The sequence below is a fragment of the Lynx rufus genome, unplaced genomic scaffold, assembly GCF_022079265.1.
Source record: "Lynx rufus isolate CCGP_SWC_20201006 ecotype Redwood Valley unplaced genomic scaffold, mLynRuf1.p SCAF_8, whole genome shotgun sequence".
Lineage (NCBI taxonomy): Eukaryota > Metazoa > Chordata > Mammalia > Carnivora > Felidae > Lynx > Lynx rufus.
Window position 1 is genome coordinate 24,332,656 of NW_025814896.1, and position 22,974 is coordinate 24,355,629.

Below are 22,974 nucleotides of genomic sequence, written 5' to 3' on the forward strand. Positions count from 1 at the left end.
AAAAACATTTTAAAAAATTAGAAAAAAAAAGAATTGGATGCTCAACTGACTGAGCCACCCAGGTGGCCCTATGATCAACTGAATTTTTGACAAGTGTGCCAAGATCGTTCAATGGACAAAGAATAATCTTTTCAACAAACAGTGCTAGTGCAATTGAATATCCACATGCAAAAGAATGAAGTTTGACCTTTACCCCATGTCACATACAAATAGTAACTCACAATGGATCAAAGACCTAAATATAAAAGCAAAAAACAGACAAGTCTTAGAAACATAGGAGTAAATCCTGATGACTTGGATTTGGCCATGATTCTTAGATATGACACCAAAAGCACAAGCAACAAAAGAAAAAAATAGATACATTGAAATGCATCAAAATTAAGAACTTTTCAGCATCAAAGGATAGTACCAAGAGAGTGAAAAGACAACCCCCAAAATGAGAGAAATATTTGCAATCATAGATCTGATAAAGGTCTAGTCCCCAGAATATATAAAGCACACTTCCAGTTCAACAACCCAGTGAAAAATTGGGCAAAGAACTTGACCAGACATTTCTCTAAGGAAGATATTCAAATGGCCAATAAGTTCATGATAAGATGTTCAATATAAGTCACTAGGGAAATTCAGATCAAAACCACAATGAAATACTACTTCATGCTCACTAGGTTGGCTATAATTATAATATTTTTAAAATCACTTTTTAAAAAGGAAGTAAGTGTTGGTGAGGATATGGAGAAATTGGAACCTTCATATTTTACTAGGGAGAATGTAAAGGTGCGGCTGCTGTGGAAAGCAGTGTGGCATTTCTTTAATAATTAGAATTACCATATGACCCAGCAATTCCACTCCCAGATATATGCCCCAAAGAATTGAAAACAGGTGTTCAAACAAAAATTTGTGCATGAATGTTCATAGCAGCATTATTCACAAAAGGCAAAAGGTGAAAACAACCCAAATGTCCAGCAATGGATGAATAGGTAAGACAAATGTGGTATATTCATATGATGGAGTATTATTCAGCCATAAAAAGGAATGAAATCTGATACATGCTACAACATGAATGAACCTTGAAAACATGCTGAGTAAAAGAAGCCAAACACAAAAGGTCACATATTGTGACCAATATTTATATGAAATATCCAGAATAGGCAAATCTATAGAGATGGAAGGCAAATTAGGGGTTGCTTAAGGATAGGGGAATGGGGCCTTGGGAAGAGGACAATATCTAAATGGTACAGATTTTCTTTCTGAGGTGATATAAAATTCTAAAAATTGACTGTGGTGATGGTTGCATCTGTGACTATACTAAAAAGCATTGAATTGTATGCTTTAAATGAGCGGATTGTTTGGTATGTGAATTATATCTCAATAAAACAGTTTTTAAAAAACATGATTTGGCAATATACACTAGGGCTGAACATGTAAATTCTATGACCCAGCAATCCTAGTCCTAGGTATATATCCAGCAGAAAATTGTACACATGTTCATCCAAAGATGTATAAGAATATTCAGAGTAGTACTTAAAAAAATTGACCTGAAGTAGAATTTCACCACCAGTAGAATGGATAAATTGTGATATACTCAAATAATAAAATGAAAGGGACAGCAATGAAAAGGACAAACCCCAACCATAGGCAATAATATAGATGAATCTCAAAAACATAAAATTGAACATAAGAAACCAGACTCAAAAGAGTACGATTTCATTTATATAAAGTTTAACACCTGGCGTGCCTCATCTGTGGAATTAGGTATTGGTTTACTGTTTACACTCAGAGGCATGGGTAATGATTAGAAAGGGAGCTTTTGTGGAGCTGGTAATGTTCTACTTGTTGATTTAGGTGTTGGGTAGACAAGTGTTGTTCATTTTGTGAAAATGCATCAGGATTTACACTTATGACTTGTGTATTTTTATGTTTTTATGTTATACTCTAATAATTTCAGAATACTTTTAAAAATAGGTTTTTAAGTCCTAAGAATATTTCTCTCTTTTTGGTCACTTCTTGATACTCTTTGATTTTTTTCAATTTTGTAGTTATCACTCTATTTCTATTTTCAATGTTTTTTTCCTAATAGCAAGCCATTGCTTGCCCATATCAAGCCTTTATGCAAAGTAGAAGTGACTCCTCTTCAAGGGACCTTTATTTCTGGTTGTCTGAAATTGTTGAGCTGATTTTGTAGTAACAAGGCACTTTACTGCCATCTACTGGTAAATTATCACAATAAAGTTATAAATTACAGTGTTAACCAGTGGCCAACACCCACTTAGATGTGATGTCCTCTTGCAAGACACAACTTGCTCAACTGAATGTGGTAACGTTGTTTGGCACTGTTGTGACGAACCCCGCAGACAGTAGAATGTTGACATTCTCTAGGTGGTTTTGTTCTTTTTATTCCTGTTTGATATTGTTCTTAAAGACATGGTTGAAGTATTCACTGCGAAAGCTTAAGCCACTTGGACTAAAATGTGAAAGCAAAAGTTCAATAAATGCTAATCAATCTGTTCATATCAAAGAACCATTGATTTGCTCTTGCTTTACCCAAGTCTGAATCCAGAACAATCCTGGATGTCATAGGATTGCTTTTCTTGCTCAAAACATTCTGTGAAACAGTCTTGCATCCTCTCCAGAGGCCTCTGAATCTGGAACTTGTTGAAGCTATCATAAGTCCTAGGTAGTCTTCAGAACATTTTATATCTACTAATTCATTTAATCATCGACTCCTCATCTATAAGGTGCCCTTATTATCTGCATCTTACAGATGAGGCAACTGAAGTACAAAAAAGTTAATTTATATTACAAGTTGTGATATTACAAAAATACCTTCTTTGAGGAGCTTATGGTCTATTAGGGACACAAAACAAAATAAAAATGCCATGTAAGGCTTAAGAAACAAAGGAGAAAATACTTTGGACCCTGTTGGAAAAGACATTTTACTCCTTTTGGTCCCAGTTTCCTCATCTGTATAACAAGAAGGTTGAATTTTCCCAAGGTCACATAGCTAATAAATGCCAGCTGATTTTGTAGTAACAAGTATTGGGTATTTTGGTTTCAGAGCCCAAACTTGTGATCACTGTGCTATACTTAGTGCCAGTTCATGGCCTGTTTCTGTCCCTTTGCTAACTACCTGTAGGCAACAAATACTTATGTTGCCCATGCTTCTATTTTCACCTGCAGGATAGGTAGGTGCCCAAGTGGGTCTCTGGATCCTACCTCCCTGAATACTTGCTAACCTCAGGAAAACTTAGAACCTTCAGTTTAAGGACATGGAAAACAAGGTAAAAATGAGGATAGTGGCTCAGATTCTGGAATGTTTTTTTTTTGTTTGTTTGTTTTTTGATTGTGGTAAAATACATAACGATTTTCACCATTTTAATTATTTTTAAGTGTACAGCTCTGTGGCATTAGGTACATTCATTGTTGTGCAACCATCACCATCATCCATCTCCAGAACTCTTTCATCTTCCCTAACTGAAACTCTGTACCCATTAAACAGTAACTCTCCATTTCCCTTTTCTGCTAGCCCTGGGCAATTCTACTTTCTTTCTTAATTTTTTAAGTTTGTTTGTTTGTTTGTTTGTTTAATTTGAGAGAGGGAGACAGAGACAGAGACAGATAGAGCATGGAAACAGGGGAGGGGCAGAGAGAGGGAATCCCAAGCAGGCTCCACACTGAGTGCATGGACCCCATATAGGGCTTGAACCCACAAACCTCAAGATCATGACCTGACCCAAATCAAGAGTCAGACATTTAATCAACTGAGCCACCCAGGCATCTCTGCACATTTTTAAATTGGATTTTTGTTGATGTTGTTGAGTTTCTAGAATCTTTCAGAACTTTCTTACCTCTAGAAATTGTTCTAAGACTTGGAGGTTTGTGGATGATGTCATCTCAGCCTCTGGGCTGGCTTCTGGTGGGAACTTTTACTAGTTTCTTTCAGATTAATTCATTAATCAAGTAATTAATGAATTGTATTATACAAGGAGTCACTCTTTGGCTGTGTCAGATTTCTAGGCTAACATAAAAGAATATATGCATATATGTTTGTATGAAGTTTAAGAACTGTCAAAGTGGCTCTAAGTTGCTAGATGTCAAAATAGTGGTGTCTCTGGAAGAGCAAGTATTGACTGGGAGGGGACATAGAGGAGGAGACAAAAGGGAACTTTCTGGGTTGATAGTTCTGTAACTTGATCTGGGTGGTGGTAACATGAGAACACAGGTAAACATTTATTATACTTAAGATGTTTGCATTTTGCGGTATGTAAATTATACCTCACTTTGTAAAAGTTAGAAGAAAAAGCTTTAAAAAAAATTTTTCCCCAGGATCTTATAAGACCTTCTGCTGTTAATTTCATAGGCTCAATGACCTGAGGTGCCTCCTGTGGCCATCTGTGGTTCTCTTTATTTTTCTTTGTCTTCTTGGTCCCCACACCTAGCACCGTATTCAGTATTCACAAACACAACAGATATTTATTAAGCACCTCCTCTGTGCCTAGCACTGTGCTATATGCTAAGGTAAACAAGATGGATAAAGTCCCCTCCTTATGGAGTCTACAGTCTAGTGGTGAAGACAAGGAATATATAACCTAGTGCATCCTTATTGAGGACAAATAAGAGAATCTGTCTGGGGAGTGGTCAGGGAAGGAGTCCTTGAGGTTGTGATGTTTGAGATGGGAGCTGAAGAGTCATGAATTATCTAAGCAACTAGAGCATTTCAGGCAGAGGGATCAGCATGTTCAAGGGTCCTGAGTAGGAAGGAAGTACAATGTATGAAGAAGATCACTGTAATTACAGCCCAGAGAGAGAATAAGAACGCCCTAAGATAAGTCTGGAGATGGGGCAAAGGCAGGCGACAGTGAAGACACCTATTTGGCCTTTAGCTTAAGAGCAATGTGGGCCATCAAATAGTTGTTTGTTTTTTAATTTCTTTTTTTTTTTAATTTTTTTTCAACTTTTTTTATTTATTTTTGGGACAGAGAGAGACAGAGCATGAACGGGGGAGGGGCAGAGAGAGAGGGAGACACAGAATCGAAACAGGCTCCAGGCTCTGAGCCATCAGCCCAGAGCCCGACGCGGGGCTCGAACTCACGGACCGCGAGATGGTGACCTGGCTGAAGTCGGACGCTTAACCGACTGCGCCACCCAGGCGCCCCTGTTTTTTAATTTCTTAAAAAAATATTTATTTTTGAGAGAGAGAGAGAGCACAAGCAGGTTAGGGTCAGAGAGAGAGGGGGACAGAGGATCCAAAGCAGGCTCTGCACCAACAGCAGTGAGCCAGATGCAGGGCTTGAACCCACAAACCATAAGATCATGACCCAAGCTGAAGTCAGACACTCAACCCACTGAGCCACCCAAGTGCCCCTCAAATAGTTTTAAATAGGGGAGAGACATGATAAAATTTGACTTAGAAACATTACTCTGACAGGAGAGTGGTTCATTGAAGGTGAACCAGGGAGGATGTGAAAAGGCCTTAGATGACTACTGCACCAATCCAAGCATACAGTGTGTGCTCAATGGAATGAAAGTACTCCTGACTCCTATTCTTAGATGAAACCAGTATGTCTGACCAATATGCAATCAATTTACAATCCACTGGATCATCTTCTATCTTCTGTGATGTTCACAACAGACTCTTTAACTCCCATTTTACAGATGAGGAAGTTGAGGTTACAGGTAAAGAAAGTTACATAACTATCAAGTGTGAAAAACAGATCTGAATCCAGGCCTTTATGACAGACATCAAGTCCAGAGCTGGGAGGCCTCTCTACATTTGGGGAGAGGGGAGGAGCCACATTCCCTTGCACCTAATGAGCTTGCAAGGATGATGGTGATGGGAAAAAAGTAGAGAGGGGCTTACAGGCAAATTAATAATTAAGGCTAAAGATTATCTTTATCACCGTTAATGTTATTAAACACTATGTGTCAGGCACTGTGCCAAGTGCTTTTCATGTCTTCTCTCATTTCCTCTTTGCAAGCACTATTATTATCCCCATATTTCAGATATGTAAACTGAGGCTTGGAAAGTTGACTTGCCCAAGGGCACTAGGGCCACAGGGCTCCTATAGGGCTGTACACTGACTCCAAAGTGGAGGCAAAAGCCACTGACGATATTACAGCGCCAGGAGACAGAGAATCACCAACCCATGCACTAAGCTCTGCACCCAAGTGAGCGGGCGCGCGCTCCGCCTCGCGCTCTCGGGGACGTTTGGCCACGTGATCAGGGCCCGCCCCCGCCCGCCCCGCCCCCTCCCGCGCTCCCACCCTCTCTCCCTCCCTCCCCCTCCCTCCCCGGCCCGGTCCGGCCCATCCCCCTCCCCGCCGGCTCCCTGAGGCCCTTGCCGGGTCGGGCTGCGGGCGGCCGGGCGCCGACGGCCGGACAGACGGACGCACGCGAGGACGGACGGACGGACAGACGGAGGGCGGCGGGCACGCACGGCCCGGGCCGGTGCTCCGAGGCCCGCCCGGGAGGGCTGGGGCCGCGCTCAGGTGAGGTGACGGCGACGCGGGCCCGTAAGGGGTGGGCCCGCCGGGCGTCTGGGGTCCCGGCCCCGCTGGCTCCGCGGGAAGGAAGCGCCGCCCGGGCCCGGCGCGGGAAAATGGCGCCGGCCGGCAGTGGAAGACGGCTCCTGTGCGGGCCCGGCCCGGAGCCGCCCCGCCCGCGGCGCTCGTGTCCCCGTCGCCATGTTGGGGAGCGGGCCCCGGGCCTGCGGGCGGGGGTGCTGGAGGGAGCGGGGGCCGGCCGGGGTTGGGGAGGGTGCGAGACGCGGGGTCTGGGGCGCTGAGGGAGTGCAGGGCCGGCCGGGGTCTGCACAGGGTGGCGCTCCAGGCCCGAGGAACTGGCGGGAGCCGAACGTGGGGTCGTGGCCGGGGTCGAGGAGAAGAGACACTGAGTCCAAACGGAACTGGATCGGGGTCCGTGGGGCTGGAGGCCAGGACTGGAGTTGGGTTAGACTATTCGTGTTCAGGACCCCAGGACCGGTAGGACACAGAGGGGCGTGGGGTCCGAGCTCAGGCTGTCAGAGCAGGGACAGTTCTTTGTGGAGGGCGGGGGTGGAGTGTTGATTAGGAATATTAGAAATGGGGGCCCTTTGGAGGCCGGTGCGACTATCAGACTGGGACAGTTCTCAGAGTAGCGGGTGCGAATTGCAAGTCCGTATGACTCCCAAGAGACTGAGGACATATGTTCTCCTAGCATATTCTACTCCCAATTGGGGAGAGCAACAGAAAATAGGAAGACTTTTGTGAGGAAGAGGGAAAAGAGAGACTGAGGTTTGGGTGCAGGAGCTGGTCAGCAAATGGGGTGCCCAGCGTGGAGCTGGTTGGCAAGAAGAAAGAGCCTCCATCAACTTAATGGAGTTTGTGTCTTTAAAAGGAGGGACCAGGCTGTTTGTGGGTGGTGACCCAAGGTGTCTTCCCAGGAAGAGGACAGCCCACTGTTTTAAGAGCAGGGTCACCTGGGGAGGTCATCAGAAAGGCCTTGAGGCCAGTAAGAATGGTGAAGAAAAATCGGTGTGTAGAAACTACAAGGGTCTTAGAGATCATGTAACAATTTCGGGTCATGTAATGATTTTAGATGAGACCTAGAAAGGTAAAGTTGACTCCTCCAGATCTTTCAGGTTCCTGGAAGAGGAGGTCTGCTGCCTCCTTATTCGACAGACTGGCTTAAAGGAATTTGTTAGCTGTGAGAAAAGTGTTAAGAAGGCAAGCTCAGCAGCATGTATCAAAGAACTGTGAATGGGTTTTGTTTTGATAGTTTGTCAGTACAAAGACTGAAAGGGGATACAAAGAAGGATAGGTAACCAGCTATTTGATAATTTCTAGCCCACCTCCATTTGTGCAAAGAAGTTATCTTCAGGACCCTTTTGACTTTGAACTTGGAGTTTTAAGAGATGCTCCTTCTGTTCTAGGTGTTTGTTATGTAGGAGAGGGACATAGAAAGCCTAAAAAGATAACAGTGAACAATCATGTACACCCAAGATCTGTGTCATAATCAAACTTCAATTAAACTTTGATCAAGATAGAGAGGAATTCAAAGTTCATATGGGTTATGGAAGAGTTCTGTCATGCAAATTTCATGCACATCTATCATGAGATAGTAGACCCAGGGCTCCCATAAAATCAAAAAGGTTATGAAGATGTTTATAGTGGTAAGATTTTCTATGTTCAATGAGTATACACAATACATACATACAGTATCAAGATTAATTTATTCTGAGTCTTTCTAATGCATGAAGACCTAACTAGTGGGCATCTAGGGAAGCTGCTCAGAATAATAATAACCCCTCTCAAAATAATAGTTTTAATTGCATTAAACAAAATACACTGGATTATAGAGAAAGCCATTATATTGAAATACCAAAATATACAAATTATAAAATAGTATGGATATACTTTATCAATGCATTAAGAAATCAGATCTAGTGACAGGTCTGATAATTACAAATTTTAAACACGATGAGCATAAATAATACTTTAAGATATCAGCAACAATTGTAATATGATGTAAAGGTATCTGTGATAACTGTGACAGAGTGACAGATACTGCTAATACTAGAGTAGTGTGTTGCCTACAATTCATTTTTGAAGAAAATTGTAACTTTCAATTAGAAGTTAGTGAAAATAAGGAAGTAATTTTTCTTTTTCTCCCTATCCAAGTTCACAGACCCCTCTGAATTCTACCTGTGAATCCCATCTATGAACCCCAGGTTAAGAAACCCTTCCCCTACCACCAAGCATGTCTTCCATTCAGCAGACAATTACTGTGCACTAAGACACGTCAAGCGTTATTATGCCAGGCTCTGAGGATTGAAAGGTCTTTAAAGCAGGATCTTTTCATTTCAGATATTCAGTCTCGTGAGAGAAATGAACATACAAACAATGCTATTTCAGGATGGTGGATGCCAAAGGAGTATCAAAAGTTGTAAAAACACAAGAGGTGGGCACATTTCGGTTCTAAGAATCAGGGAAGGTTTTGTGAAGGGAGATACTTGAGATGTGTCCTGAAAGGTGGAGGAGTTTGCCAGATGGAGAGTTGGAGAGAAGAGCTTTCTATGTAAGGCATGCACTTTCAGGGAATACAATTGAATGTGGCTGAAGCACAGTATGTGTGTGGATCAAGTGGTTAAAGATGAGATGGAAATGTTGTTTGGTTGTCCTGCTTGTAAAGGACTTTATTAAAGGACTGAATCTTTAGCTGATAGGGAGGCATTCAACATTTCCAAGGAGGAGAATGTATGATTAGGATTAATTTTTAGGAGATAAGTGGATGGAGAGTGGACTGGAGAGAAGTAATGAGGGCCTAGTTAAGGCAGAGGCAGTCAGCTTTGAGCAAAGTTAGAATTTTTAGGTGTTGATAATATTGCACATGGTAAGAGAGAAGGAATATTTTAGATTGGGATGGTGGCTGTCAAGTTAAAAAAGGGATGAAAGGAAAATGAAGTGAGAATTGTCACAGGTAATAAGGGAGATGATTTTTGGGGATAGAATAACAGACTTCTGGAAACCATTGCAAAGCTGGCAAGTGTGGTACAGTTTTTGTTTAAAGAAATCAAAGGTAAGTGTCAGCAGACATAAGAAGCAGGGAAAGTATTCCTAGAGTGTAGGAAAACCACAACTGTCTACATCAGGGGTCAGCAAACTGTGGTCAGTGTCAAATCTGGTAGAGTTACTCATTTACATATTGTCTTTGGCTGCTTTCACTCTACCAAAGGCAGAGTTGGGTAGTTTTACAGAGAATATATAGTTTTCAAAGCTGAAAATATTTATTGTCTGTCTCTTTACCAAAGATGCTTGCCAATCTCTGATCAGTGTCTGAAGATTGGATGTTCAACTTCTGGTTTGTCATTTCTAGTTCTTATATAATGGAGAATAACCATTTTGACTTTGTCCTTCCAGCTGGGTCACCCATGCTCTGTATATCTGCAGTATGACATAGACCCCTGAATATTTTATATCAGTCAGTGATGCCAAGGTCTGTTCTGGGGTCTGCTGTGTGGCAAATGTGGTAGTAACAGGTTTTCACAACTCAGACCATGCTTGTTTTGGCATATTCTCATTGGGTTGTCTTTTTAGAAAGATTTCTTTATATTTTCTGATTAGTAATCCTTTGTTGGTTACGTGTATCATAGAGATCATTTCCCAGTTGCTCATCTTTAAAATTTTTTTTTTAATGTTTGCTGTTGAGAGAGAGAGTGTGAGCAGGGGAGAGGCAGAGAGAGAGAGAGAGAGAGAGAGAGAGAGAGAATCTGAAACAGGTTCTAGATTCTGAGCTGTCAGCACAGAGCCCAGCATGGGGCTCAAACAGCGAGATCATGACCTGAGCTGAAGTCAGATGCTTAACCGACTGAGCCACTCAGATGCCCCATAAATCTCTCTCTCTTTTGTTAAAAGAGGTTCTGAATTTTAATAAAGTCAAATTAATCAATCTTCCTGCAAGATTTTGAAATTATTCTTTATATTATCTTCTTGAATCTTCACTGTTTTTCCTTTGATGTTTAGATCTCTATCTGGAATTGACTCTTGTGTGTGATGTGAGGTAGGGTCCAGTTTCATTTTTTTTTTTTTTCTATGTATAACCAATTATCCCAGCATCAATAAAAAAAAAAAAAACAGTGTTTTTAATGTTTTAATTTATTTTTGAGACAAAGAGAGCATGAGTGGGAGAGGGGTCTAGAGAGCCAGAGACACAGAATTCCAAGCAGGCTCCAGGCTCTGAGCTGTCACCACAGAGCCCAACGACACAGGGCTCGAACTTATGAGCTGTGAGGTCATGACCTGAGCCAAAGTTGGACACTTAACCAACTGAGCCACCCAGGCAGCCCCAGCCCCATATTTAAAAAAAAACTTTTTTAATGTTTATTTTGAGAGAGAGAGAGACACAGAGTGTGAGTGAGAAGGGGCAGACACAGAATCCAGAGTAGGCTCTAGGCTCTGAACTGTCAGCACAAGAGCCCAACATGGGGCTGAAACTCACGAACTGTGAAGTCATGGTGTGAGCCAAAGTCAGATGCTTTACTGACTGAGGTGTCCCCTACCCCACCATTTATTGAAGGGCACTTTGTTTTCAAATTGTGTGCTCTTTTGGTGGAGTCTGTCTGAGGTCCTAATTCCAACTGTGCTGCTTGCTAATTGTGTGACGTTGGACAAGTTGGGTAACCTCTTTGTGCCTCCGTTTCCTGAGCTTTTATTTATTTATTTATTTATTTATTTATTTATTTATTTAGCCCAACGTGGGACTTGAACTCATCACTGCAAGATCCGAGTCTCATGCTGTACCTACTGAGCCAGCCAGACACCCGACGTTTTCTCAGCTTTTAAAATAAGGCTAATAGGGGCACCTGGGTGGCTCAGTTGGTTAAGTGGCCGACTTCAGCTCTGGTCATGATCTCACGGTTCGTGAGTTTGAGCCTTGCATTGGGCTCTGTGCTGACAGCTCGGAGCCTGGAGCCTGCTTTGGATTCTGTGTCTCCCTCTATCTCTGTTCCTCCCCCGCTCGCACTCTGTCTCTCTCTCTCAAAAATAAATAAAGATTTAAAAAAATGTTTAAAAAAATAAGTAAAATAAAATAAAATAAGGATAATAGTATTTATCTCATAGGATTGTGAAGATTAAGTGAGTTAGTTCATGTAACATGTGGAACAGTATGGCACCTAGAAAATGCTCAATAATGTTAGCTGTTACTTAGCATTCTTGTTCATTTATGATGATGTCTAGCACCTGGCACAGAGTAGGGGTTTAATGTACTCAACTGAGTTGTCTGTCTTAACTTGGTTTTCAGGTCAAGACAGAATGGTTGAGAGGTAGGCTGAATCTCAACAGGAAATGCTTCCAGTTGCTGCTTAGTTTTAGCTGCTGCCTCAGACTATCTGCTGGGAAGGAGCTCCTCTCAGCCCATCACTTCTTTTGCAGAGAACTTCTGTAACAGAGGATGCAAACCAGCAGCCTGTGTTGGATTTGACCTGCGGACAGACATGTTTTGTTTGGCTAAAATTTACACAGATTTCTGACTTTGTGACTTTCCTTGAAATTTTGAAAGATCTGTTAACACAAACTCCTAGTCTCTCATAGCAACACAGTGAAAGCTAAAGCTTTTAGGTGTGATGTGTGTTTCCTTGTGCTCTGTGGTCCTCACTGCTTTCTTGCTTTGCTCATTTACTTTTATTGCCCTGTAGGCATTTGATTTTCTGGTTCTTACTTCACTGAGGTTTTAAATATTCTCTCTCCTAAACCAAAAAATGATATGTTGGGATGAGGGTTGGGATGGCCAGAAATTGACAGATGAGTTTGTGGGCAGGTAAAAACCAAAGTCTGTTTATAAGGATGAGTCATTTTTGATCAAAATGAATAAAATGATAAGTGAAATTAAAAGATGAGGTGAAATTAATTTCAAATTGCTGAATATTTATGCATCTATTGTGCACTGGGTATATTAGAAATTACCACATTTGTGGTAGCAAACTAGCTGGCCAGCTTTATGAAACATTGCAGAAGAGATCTTTTTAATTGTGATGTGGAGCTGTTTTCCAAGAGAGTGGTTGGATGAAAGAGAGAAAAAACAGGAATTCATTCATTTGCCAAACATTTATTGAGCCCTACCCTGTATATTAGGCTAGAACCCTGCAAGATACAAAGATAATTCCAGTCAGAGTTTAAGTGTCCTGTGGAGTATAGGTAATGTGTCACGAAGCTGGGATATCAAAGAATGGTACCTGAAAGAGGTAGCCTTTGAGTGGAGCTGCCAAAAATAGTAAGGATCTTTTTGTTTTTTTTTTATTTTCAATGTTTGTTTATTTTTGAGACAGAGAGTATGCGCGTGCACAAGCAGAGGAGGGGCAGAGAAAGACCGAGACAGAGAATCCGAATCAGGCTCCTTGCTGTGAGTGCAAAGCCTGACATGGGGCTGAAACCCATAAACTGAACCATGAGATTGTGACCTGAGCCAAAATCTGGCACTCAACCAACTGAGCCACCCAGGTGCCCCAAGAATGGTTAGGATCCTAATACTTGGAGATGAGACCGATTTTCCAGGCTGACTGAAAGCATGAGTGTGGAGATGTGTGTTTAGGAGTTAGTAAAGAGTCCAGTTTGGCTGGAGAACAGGATCGTTACAGGGCTGTTGTTGGAGTTCAGTCTCGAAATGGAGATTGAACAACAATAGCAATAATAATAGCAGTAGTAGGTCACATTTTTTGCTTGCATACTGTTTGACAGATAACTTGCCAAGCATTTAATAAGTAGTATTTCTTTTAATCCTCACAACAACTCTGTGAGATAGGCATTATTTTTTATGGCTTTTTAAAAATAAACTGAGGAAAAGAACTAACAATTGATGGAGAAAGAATTTGAGTCTAATTCCCAGTCCTGTGTTAGTCCCTGTACAGTATATATACAGCTTAATCAGGGAAGGCTTTGAATCCTTTTCAGTTTCTGGCTGGGAAGTTTGGACTTGATTAACTAAGTAATAGGGAGTCATCAAAAGTTTTTAACTAGGGGCGCCTGGGTGGCGCAGTCGGTTAAGCGTCCGACTTCAGCCAGGTCACCATCTCGCGGTCCGTGAGTTCGAGCCCCGCGTCAGGCTCTGGGCTGATGGCTCGGAGCCTGGAGCCTGTTTCGGATTCTGTGTCTCCCTCTCTCTCTGCCCCTCCCCCGTTCATGCTCTGTCTCTCTCTGTCCCAAAAATAAATAAAAACGTTGAAAAAAAAATTAAAAAAAAAAAAAAAGTTTTTAACTATATGGTGACATAATGAAACCTGCACAGTAGGAAAGTAAGCCTGGTAGTGAAGTATAGGAACAGCATGGGGAGAAAGGAGAAATACTGACAGCCAGTTTACTCTCCACCTCCTCACTAGATTCAGTGCTTCTTCATATCTGGCCCTGTGTCTGTCCTCCCCTTCCTTCAGCTCCACTGCCTACCTATTGTGTTGTCTCACAGATTTGTTTTTAAAAATGTAATCTTTCCCTACCTCACCTTATTCTAAAAAGCGACTTATTCTAAAAAGGACTTGAGGTGGCTGTCTAGGAACTCAATAAGCATTTGCTGAGTTAATTAATAAATGACCAGAGGTATAGGTAGGTGTGTATATAAAGGGACTATGACTTTGTTGGACAGAGTAATGCAGCTCTAGAATTTGATGATAAGCTATATTTTATGTATAAACCCTATAAAGCAAAAGCCTGGAACCACATCTTCTTTAACTTGTGAATGATTATATTTTGTGTCAGATAGAATATTAATGCTCAGTTAATATTAACTATATCAGTTAAAAAGCTAAACTTATAGAAACAGAGAGAATGGTGGTTGCCAAGGGATGGGGTAGGGGAAATGGGAATATGTTGGTCAAAGCATAGAGACTTCCAGCTGTAAGATGAGTAAATTCTGAGGACCTAGAGTACATCACGGTGACTATAGTTAACAATAATGTATTATATACTTGAAAGTTGCAGAAAGAGTAGATTAGATCTTAAATGTTTTTGCCACACACCAAAAAAAAAAAAAAAAAGTGTGTGAGGTGATGGATGTATTAACTCACCTTATTGTGGTAATCATTTTGCAGTATATATGTGTATCCATCTCATTGTACATTTTATTTATTTATTTTTTAATGTTTATATTTTGAGAGGGGCGGGGAGGGAGAGAGGATGAGCAGGGGAGGGGCAGAGAGACAGAGACAGAATCTGAAGCAGGCTTCAGGCTGTGAGCTGTCAGAACAGAGCCCGACTTGGGACTCAAACTCACAAGCTGTGAGATCATGACCTGAGCTGAAGTAGGCTACTTGACCGACTGAGCCAGCCAGGCGCCCCTCATTATACATTTTAAACTAACACAATGCTGTATGTTGATTATATCTCAATAAAGCTGGGGGGAAAGATCTTTGTCAGCTAATAATATTAATGATCACCAAATTCAGAGGGCATTCATACTTTAAATATTTAGGTTTGTATTTACCATTGACTAGCTACAACCACCGCCTCCCCAACACATACAAAGAGGCAACAAAAGTTCCCGCTAACTCTTACCTTTACCAATATTGAACCTGTTGAATATTAGTTCCATAGTACCATTTATGTATATTTTCTAAAGACCAGACAGCAGCAGTTTCTCACAGGAAGAAATAGTTGCAAATTTGTGAATCAGATTCTTATTTTGGATTTTACAGAGGGAAATTGTTCATTAGGTTAAGTCCCTTGCCGTAAATTTAAATATTATATGAAAGTAAGGCTGTGTGCCTTCTATAAAATACAGACTTAAAAAGTTCAAACACTTGGAGAAATCAAAGATGTTGTGGTTAACCACCAATTGCTGGTACAGGGGAGAAGAGTTTTAGGTAAACCAACATCTGACTAGACATAGTAAGAGACAGATCAATAGACCTAAATAATGGATTTGTTAAATAAGTATTCTTTCCCATTGTAGATATTAACTAACAGCAGTATATGCATATACACGTAAGCACATATCAGTATGAATTATAATGATATAACTGGTATAAATTCAAATCTAGTAATGCTTCATAAAAGAAAATGAGCCTTCAACTGAGTTCTTTTAGATTGTGTTCAACTGTTCAGTGCATGTGGAGATGACTCATTCAGAAGCATCATGATCAGAACAATTAAGTGTGGAAGAAAATGTGATTATGATAGTATATGTTGACTGCCTACCAGTGTTGAGAAGTATATCCAGTTAATGAGTAATTAGTTTCTGCCTTCCAGGAAACTAATTCATCTGAGAACGTGATATGGACATAAATAAAAAGGTGGGGGGAGTATAAATGTTTTAAATGAGACTATAAGTGCTGTGGAAATTCAGGAGAGAGCACCACTACCACTTGGAGAATCAGGGAAGACTTCATGGAAAAGGTGGTATATTAATTTTCTAGGGCTGCTGTAACAGACTACCACAAACTGGGTGACTTAAAACAACAACAATTTATTCTCTTAAAATTCTTTATTCTAGAACCTGAATTCAAGGTGTCAGCAGGGACATGTTCTCTCTGAGGCTTACAGTAGAATCTTTCCTTGCCTTTTTCTGGCTTGCATCAATTCTTAGTATTTCTTGATTTGCAGCTACATCACTTCAGTCTCTGCCTTTGTTGCCACATGGTGTTCTCCCTGTGTATCTCTCTGTGTCCAAATTTCTCTCTTATAAAGACACCAGTCATATTGGATTAAGGGCCTATACCCTACTCCAATATGACCTCATGTATACTAGTTACATCTGCAGTGACCCTATTTCCAAATCTACATTCTGGGATACTGGGGGTTAGAACTTTAATGTATCTTTTTGTGGGACACAGTTCAACCCGTAACAGGTGGCATGATACAGAGATGATACAGAGGTATTAAATTAAAATTTATTAAATAAATAGAAGGGTAAGATTGCAGTGAGTTAAGGAGAGAAGAACCAAGTGCATGATGGACATAGGAAAGCATAAGGAATATTTAGAAAATGAAATAGTGAGAAGGCTGTTTTGCTGGTGTGTTGAGCTATGGGGAGATGAAGCCAGAGTGGTTGGTTGAGCCCTAGCTGCCAGATCTAGGAAGGACATTCAGATGTTGAGTGGGTAGTGTGTGGGAACAGGATGGAACTGCAGAATTTTGAAATGGTGGGTAACTGATTCAAGCTTTGGATAGGTAATTCAAGCTTTAGGGAGATTTTGTGATCCAGTGATCATGGATAAGTAGACACCCTGAAGAAAAACAGATGGTCGATGATTTAACACACCCAGCCTTCCTCATTTGCCCAGGACAGTCAGGAAATTCCTCTTTTGTAAAAAAACAGCAATAACAGAAACACCACAACAAACTTTGAGGGTTTTATTAGCCTCTTGCTCAGCCATCTGTGGGCACTGAGATACATCAGCTTTTTAGGATCTCTGTTCAGAAGCCTGACCATGGATTTCAGTATTAGTAATCATGTCACTTTTCTTTCAAACTTTTCTTCAAAATCACCTCTTTTCTGTCCTTTTTTTTTTTTTATCTTTTGATTTTTCTCAAAACTCTCTTTGGTTTTCCATCTTTTTTAAACATCTGACTAATGGAAAGAATTGAGTAAAATTATGTACTGTCCAAGACAATGATACACTTTTTTTCTGTGTCCTTTTAATGATAGTTTTGGTGACTTTTGCCCACAGTAGGACTTTATTCATATTGTGAATGCATTCAAGCTGTGGTCAACAGTAGAGCTCAGGTGCTTTTCCTTATTTGTCTCTAGGTAGTTCTTCCTGATTGTGTATTTGCATTGTTCATATAATCTCGTAAGAGCCTATGTCCCCATGAAGTTTTAAAAATTGTGTTTAAATATTACAAACACATAACTTTGTGCTCATTAGCATATATGCAGTCTTTGTAAATTTAATTCTTACAGTTTTTAAAAAAAATTTTTTAATGTTTATTTTTGAGAGAGAGAGAGGGGGAGAGAGGGAGAGAGAATGAGTGGGGAGGGGCAGAGAGAGAGGGAGACACAGAATCCAAAGCAGGCTCCAGGCTCTGAGCTGTCAGCACAGAGCCTGACACGGAGCTTGAACCCACAGACTGTGAGATCATGACCCGAGTTGAAGTCGGACGCTCAACCTACTGAGCCACCCAGGCGCCCCATAATTCTTATAGTTTTTAATAGTCTTTTTATTTGGCAATATATTGAGGTACTTTTCACATGTCTATATAGTTATTTTTTTTTTTTAATTTTTTTTTTTTTTCAACGTTTATTTATTTTTGGGACAGAGAGAGACAGAGCATGAACGGGGGAGGGGCAGAGAGAGAGGGAGACACAGAATCGGAAACAGGCTCCAGGCTCTGAGCCATCAGCCCAGAGCCCGACGCGGGGCTCGAACTCACGGACCGCGAGATCGTGACCTGAGCTGAAGTCGGACGCTTAACCGACTGCGCCACCCAGGCGCCCCTATATAGTTATTTTTAATGGATACATAATAACCAAAATTTAAATACTCTCTTTATTTGGGTGAGTTCCAGTTTGTTTTTATTTTTGGTTTGTAATTCTCATTTATATTTCTATAACATCTTACTATAAAACTTTTTCCCCCAATTTTATTTTAGAATATATTCTCTAAAATGATTCAGTTTGGTCTAAGGATCATCACTTTTTAGCCATTTTGTCAGCTTATTCTTTAGAATAACTACCAGTTTATATTGATACCAGCCATTAGTTGTTGTTGGATTTTATAAATTTTTTCTTCTAGTATAATAGAGGTACCTCACAGTTTGTTGGGTTTTAAGATACTTTAAATGTTTTCTTATGAAAAATTTCAAACATACAGATAATACCCCTGAATTAGTAGAATAAACACCCTTATACCTACCACCTATGTTCAACGTGTAGCCATATGCTCAATGGTATACTTATTATGTTAAACTTTTAAAAATAAAGACATCATCAAACTATGCCTTTAAACATTTTAGCATGCATCTCTTACAAATACATTCTTCGCATACAGTACCTTTATCACACCTAACAAATTATCAATAATTCCTTAATGTTATCTAACATTAAGTCTGTATTTGTTTCCCTCCTTGTCTCCAAAACAACTTTTTATAGCTGACTTGTTCAAAGGACCATGCACTACATTTGCATCTATTTATGTAGATGTAGTATTTTACAAATCTGGAATAGTTGCCATTCCTTGTCTGCTTCCTCACCTTTTGTTTTTTTTGTTTTGTTTTGTTCGTGGCATTGATTTGTTGACACCAGAGCAGTTTTGTTTAATGCTCCACATTCTGGATTTATCTGATTGTTTTCTTTGTGACATTTATTCCTTATATTTCCCTAAACTGTAAGGTTTAAAGACCAGATCTGAGCTGAACATTTTGGCAAAAATACCTAAATATTCCTCACAAGGCATCATATTACAAGCTACACAAATGTCTAGTCGTCCCATTGTTGATGATAACTTTGATCAGAGGTTTAAGGTTGTGACTTCCAGATCTCTCGATTATGAAATTGCCCTTTTTCTTCTGTGACTAGCGAATATATTTTTTACTTTTATCAATGATGGGTATTTTTTTTAACTTCTTTGAGTTAGTTTTCTTTACCATTTGACCATTTGTTCCATGTAGATTTGGTATTATCCTTTTAAGTTTGTACTGTGTATTTAAAAATTGTATTCAGTATAACAAATAATGCATTGTTATGATAGATAAATTTCAAGTTTCAAAATATAGCTGAAATCCAATATAACCAAAAAAAAAAAGATACAGATTTCAAATATATAATAGGGGGCATTTGTTTGACAAGATTTTGTGATGAGTCATGTTTCCTTTTTAAAAAAAAACATTCCAAGCAGACAAATCTAAAAAACATAAACTCTTGAATCAAAAATTTCTTTTATTTTTTTTTTTGAAATGGAGGTAAATCTCAAATTTATAAAAGTTGGATTTACATTTGTTTTTCCATACCCACCCAAAAAGCACCCAGAATTTATTTCTTATTCTGTGAGTGTTTCATTTGGTGGTCTTTTTTATACACCCATTTTTATCAATTTTAAATTGTTATTCCTTTTCCTATTAAAGATATTTTTCTTAATTCTTTCCTGTTACGAATTATACTCAAATCGGATTTTCCTTTCAAACCACAACTTTTTAAATGCCCAACATGGCATTTTCTCTCTTAGTAAGATTATCGTGATGCCATACACATTATTCTACAAATTCTGTTTATTTTTTTACTTTTTAGGATATACATTTAATTCTATGTCATTAAACAGATATCAAATTCACTTTTTTCTAGCTACATAATATTTCATTTATGCAGGTTTCTGAAGTGTCATCAGGTTTCTGATTTTATTTTCCCCATCACAAACTGTGAACATCCTTATGCATACATCTTTAAGAAATGGAGCTTTTACTTCTGTAGGATAAATCCCAAACATGGGCTAAAAGATAAGCTTATTTCAGTATTATGAACTGCCAGGTTATTTTCCATAAAGGTTGTTGCATTTCTTATTCTCACTGGCACTGGATATTAGGTATCTTTTTAGTCTTTGCCAGTCAGCTGGGTGAAAAGAGTTTTCTTATTTTTATTTTCATTTCCCTGACCATTAGTACATTGTATACATTCATTGGACATTTGTATTCCATATTCTACAGATTCCCTTTACCAGTTCTTTACTTATTTTTCTCTTGGGTTGTTAATTTTTTACTTTTTAGTCAACTTGCTGGCACTTTTATGTATTTAGAATATTAACCCTTTTTTGTCACATGGTACAATTATCCCAGTCTATCAGTTGGCTTTTGACTTTGTGGTTTCTTTTGACACATAGACTATTTTAATTTTTACCTGTTCATATCTGTCAGACTTTTTCTTTAATTACTCCTGGATTCATGTCTTGCTCATCACTACCCCACTAATGAATTTTTATTTTATTTCTATATGTTTTTTAATTAAAAAAATTTTTTTTAAGTTTATTTATTTATTTAGAGAGAGAGAGCACAAGTGGGGGAGGAAGAGAGAAGGAGAGGGAGAGAATCCCAAGCAGGCTCCATGCTGTCAGCGCAGAGCCCAATGTGGCTACTTTGAATGCTATACCTGTGATTGAAAATATTAGTAATAGTGCATTCACCTACAGTTCTGTCTATAGGTTTGCTAAGTGATTATATCTGGGTCATCAGTAATGAGGAAATGGTAACTACAGAATTTAAAAGCTGATCTTAGGATTTCAGTGTTTGATTTTAAATGTGACAGTTTGGGGCACCTGGGGGGCTTGGTCGGTTGAGCGTCCGGCTTCGACTCAGGTCACGATCTCACACTCGTGGGTTCGAGCCCCATGTTGGGCTCTGTGCTGACAGCTCAGATCCTGGAGCCTGCTTTGGATACTCTGTCTCCCTCTCTCTCTGCCTCTTCCCCGCACGCACTGTGTGTGTGTGTGTGTGTGTGTCTCTTTCTCTCAAAATAAATGAACATAATAATAAAAAAAATAATAAATAAATAAATAAATAAATAAATAAATAAATAAAAGTAACAATTTGAGGGGTGCCTGGGTGGCTCAGTTGGTTAAGCATCTGGCTTTGGCTCAGGACATGATCTCAAAATTAGTGGGTTTGAGCCCTGCATCAGGCTCTGTGCTGATAGCTCAGAGCCAGCTTGCTTCAGATTCTATCTCTCCCTCCCGCCTCTACCTCTCCCCCACTTGCACTCTGACTCTCTCTCTCTCTCAAAAATAAACAAACATTACAAAAAAAATAAAGTGACAATTTGCAGAGCATAAAACAAACAAAAAAACAAAGAAAAGAAAGAAAAAAGTTTGACAACACGCAACACTCTCATTATGAATGTAAGACCATAGAGGAGAAGAAACACTGGTAGACTCTTTAAAAAAAAAAAAAAAATTAACGTTTATTTATTATTGAGAGACAGAGAGAGACAGCATGAACATGGGAGGGGCAGAGAGAGGGTGAGACACAGAATCCAAAGCAAGCTCCAGGCTGTCAGCACAGAGCCTGACGTGGGGCTCAAACACAGAAACTGAGAGATCATGACCTGAGCCGAAGTCGGACGCTTAACTGACTGAGCCACCCCAGTGGCCCAACACTGGTAGACTCTTAGATTGATTGCTTAAGGACTTTTGTAACTTAGAGCCCAGATCTTCTGATTTAATTCTATTGGAAACTTAATAGAGGAAAAAAAAGCCATGGTTCTTTAAAGTCGTCTTCCGTCTTATGGCAAGACTACATTCATTATTATTATTACAACATACTTTTCTAGTGCTTTTACAATGAACTTTTTTGTAAGGAAGTGTCACATATGAAATGAAAGACTTTCCTACTTCTGACTAAGAAGCTTCAAATTATTCACTCAGGCCTCAATTTTTCCATCAGGATATTGGACTAGATGATTGCCAAGGGCTCTCTAGTTCATACGCTAAGATTCTCATCAAGTAATTTTTAGAGAATTTTTTAGTAGTTCCTATATTGTAGGATTTGATCAACTTTTCAATGTCATTTGTATTTTAGAGCATGGATTAAAAGACTAGTACTCTAAACCTGTGTTATTTTTTGCCTACAGCTTTATTAGTCCTAAAAGGACACAGTGGTATTCATTGTTAGAACATGATATAGAAAGTAGTTTTTCTCTAAATTTTACATTATCCACCTATCATGGCATCTAACAATATGGGGAGAATCTCTTTGAGCCTCTGACTTATTTTGTTGGTTTATATTGTGCTCAATTAACTTAACTATATTTGTGTTAGAATGAGTTCTAGGAATCTCAAATTTCATATTTCACAGATTTATCTTTTGCTTCTTATATTACACTGTCAGAATTGAAGTTTAAAAATTAATGTTAATATTCCCTAATGTCTTAAGTTGTCTATTATGCCTACTAGGAGCAAACCAGTTGTTGCTACAGTATTGAAATGCCAGTCTCTTTGACAGGCATTTTGTGGATCCTTTCAGGGTACTAAGTTTTTATGATTTGAGGTGCCTCATTTATGCAGTAGATAGCGTGTCAGTCTCATAAATTTCTATGATTTGACTGGAGGTTTGCATAAATTTTCCCATGGGAGCCCTGGACTTAGAAACAGGAAGCATGTAAAAGTTTTATAACAGATTCACGAGGTATGGGGAGGATGGGATTGGATCTTTAGTTATGCCAAGGCAAATGTTTTTTGACAGTTCACATTTAACTGTTTATTCAGAGACTTTTTAAGTGCCTAATAAATTATCCTGAAACATTTAGGTCTGTGTGGTTAACAGGCCAACTTAATTTTAAGTACTATAAGTATAATATCCAGATTTAGGCATTCATAAAAATGTTCTTTAAATTTCTCATTATACAGAATTTTTGTTTCTTCTATAGTAACTTTGGGAGCAAGAAAATACCTACCTTACCTGGTACATAGTAAGCGGTTGCTAAAGGATAGTTGAATAAATGCATCCATTGAAAGATTCAAATTATAGATTAGAAATTATGAGGGACTTCTCTACACACATTTTCTATTTAAAAAATAACTCATGGGGGAACCT

The 22,974-nt window shown here is 39.3% G+C and overlaps 2 protein-coding genes across 8 annotated transcripts in view; one reads left to right on the forward strand and one right to left on the reverse strand.

The window, feature by feature from the left end:
- Positions 1-217: 217 nt before the first annotated feature.
- LOC124503855 (proline-rich protein HaeIII subfamily 1-like) lies at positions 218-9,844 on the reverse strand. Its single transcript, XM_047069149.1, has 4 exons — positions 9,794-9,844; positions 7,827-7,940; positions 6,340-6,951; positions 218-235 (listed from the first exon to the last, which is right to left on the reverse strand). The coding sequence occupies exons 1-4, from the start codon at positions 9,842-9,844 to the stop codon at positions 218-220; spliced, it is 795 nt and encodes a 264-aa protein (XP_046925105.1).
- The window catches only part of NCOA6 (nuclear receptor coactivator 6), a 107,476-nt gene continuing 90,790 nt past the window's right edge, over positions 6,289-22,974 (forward strand). For 4 of the 7 annotated variants that reach the window (XM_047069271.1, XM_047069269.1, XM_047069278.1 and 1 more), the window contains exon 1: positions 6,290-6,486. The gene's annotated coding sequence lies outside the window, so the exon portion shown is untranslated. Of the gene's footprint in view, positions 6,487-22,974 lie in introns of all 7 variants that reach the window. The other 3 variants (XM_047069274.1, XM_047069275.1, XM_047069276.1) reach the window with 1 other exon arrangement.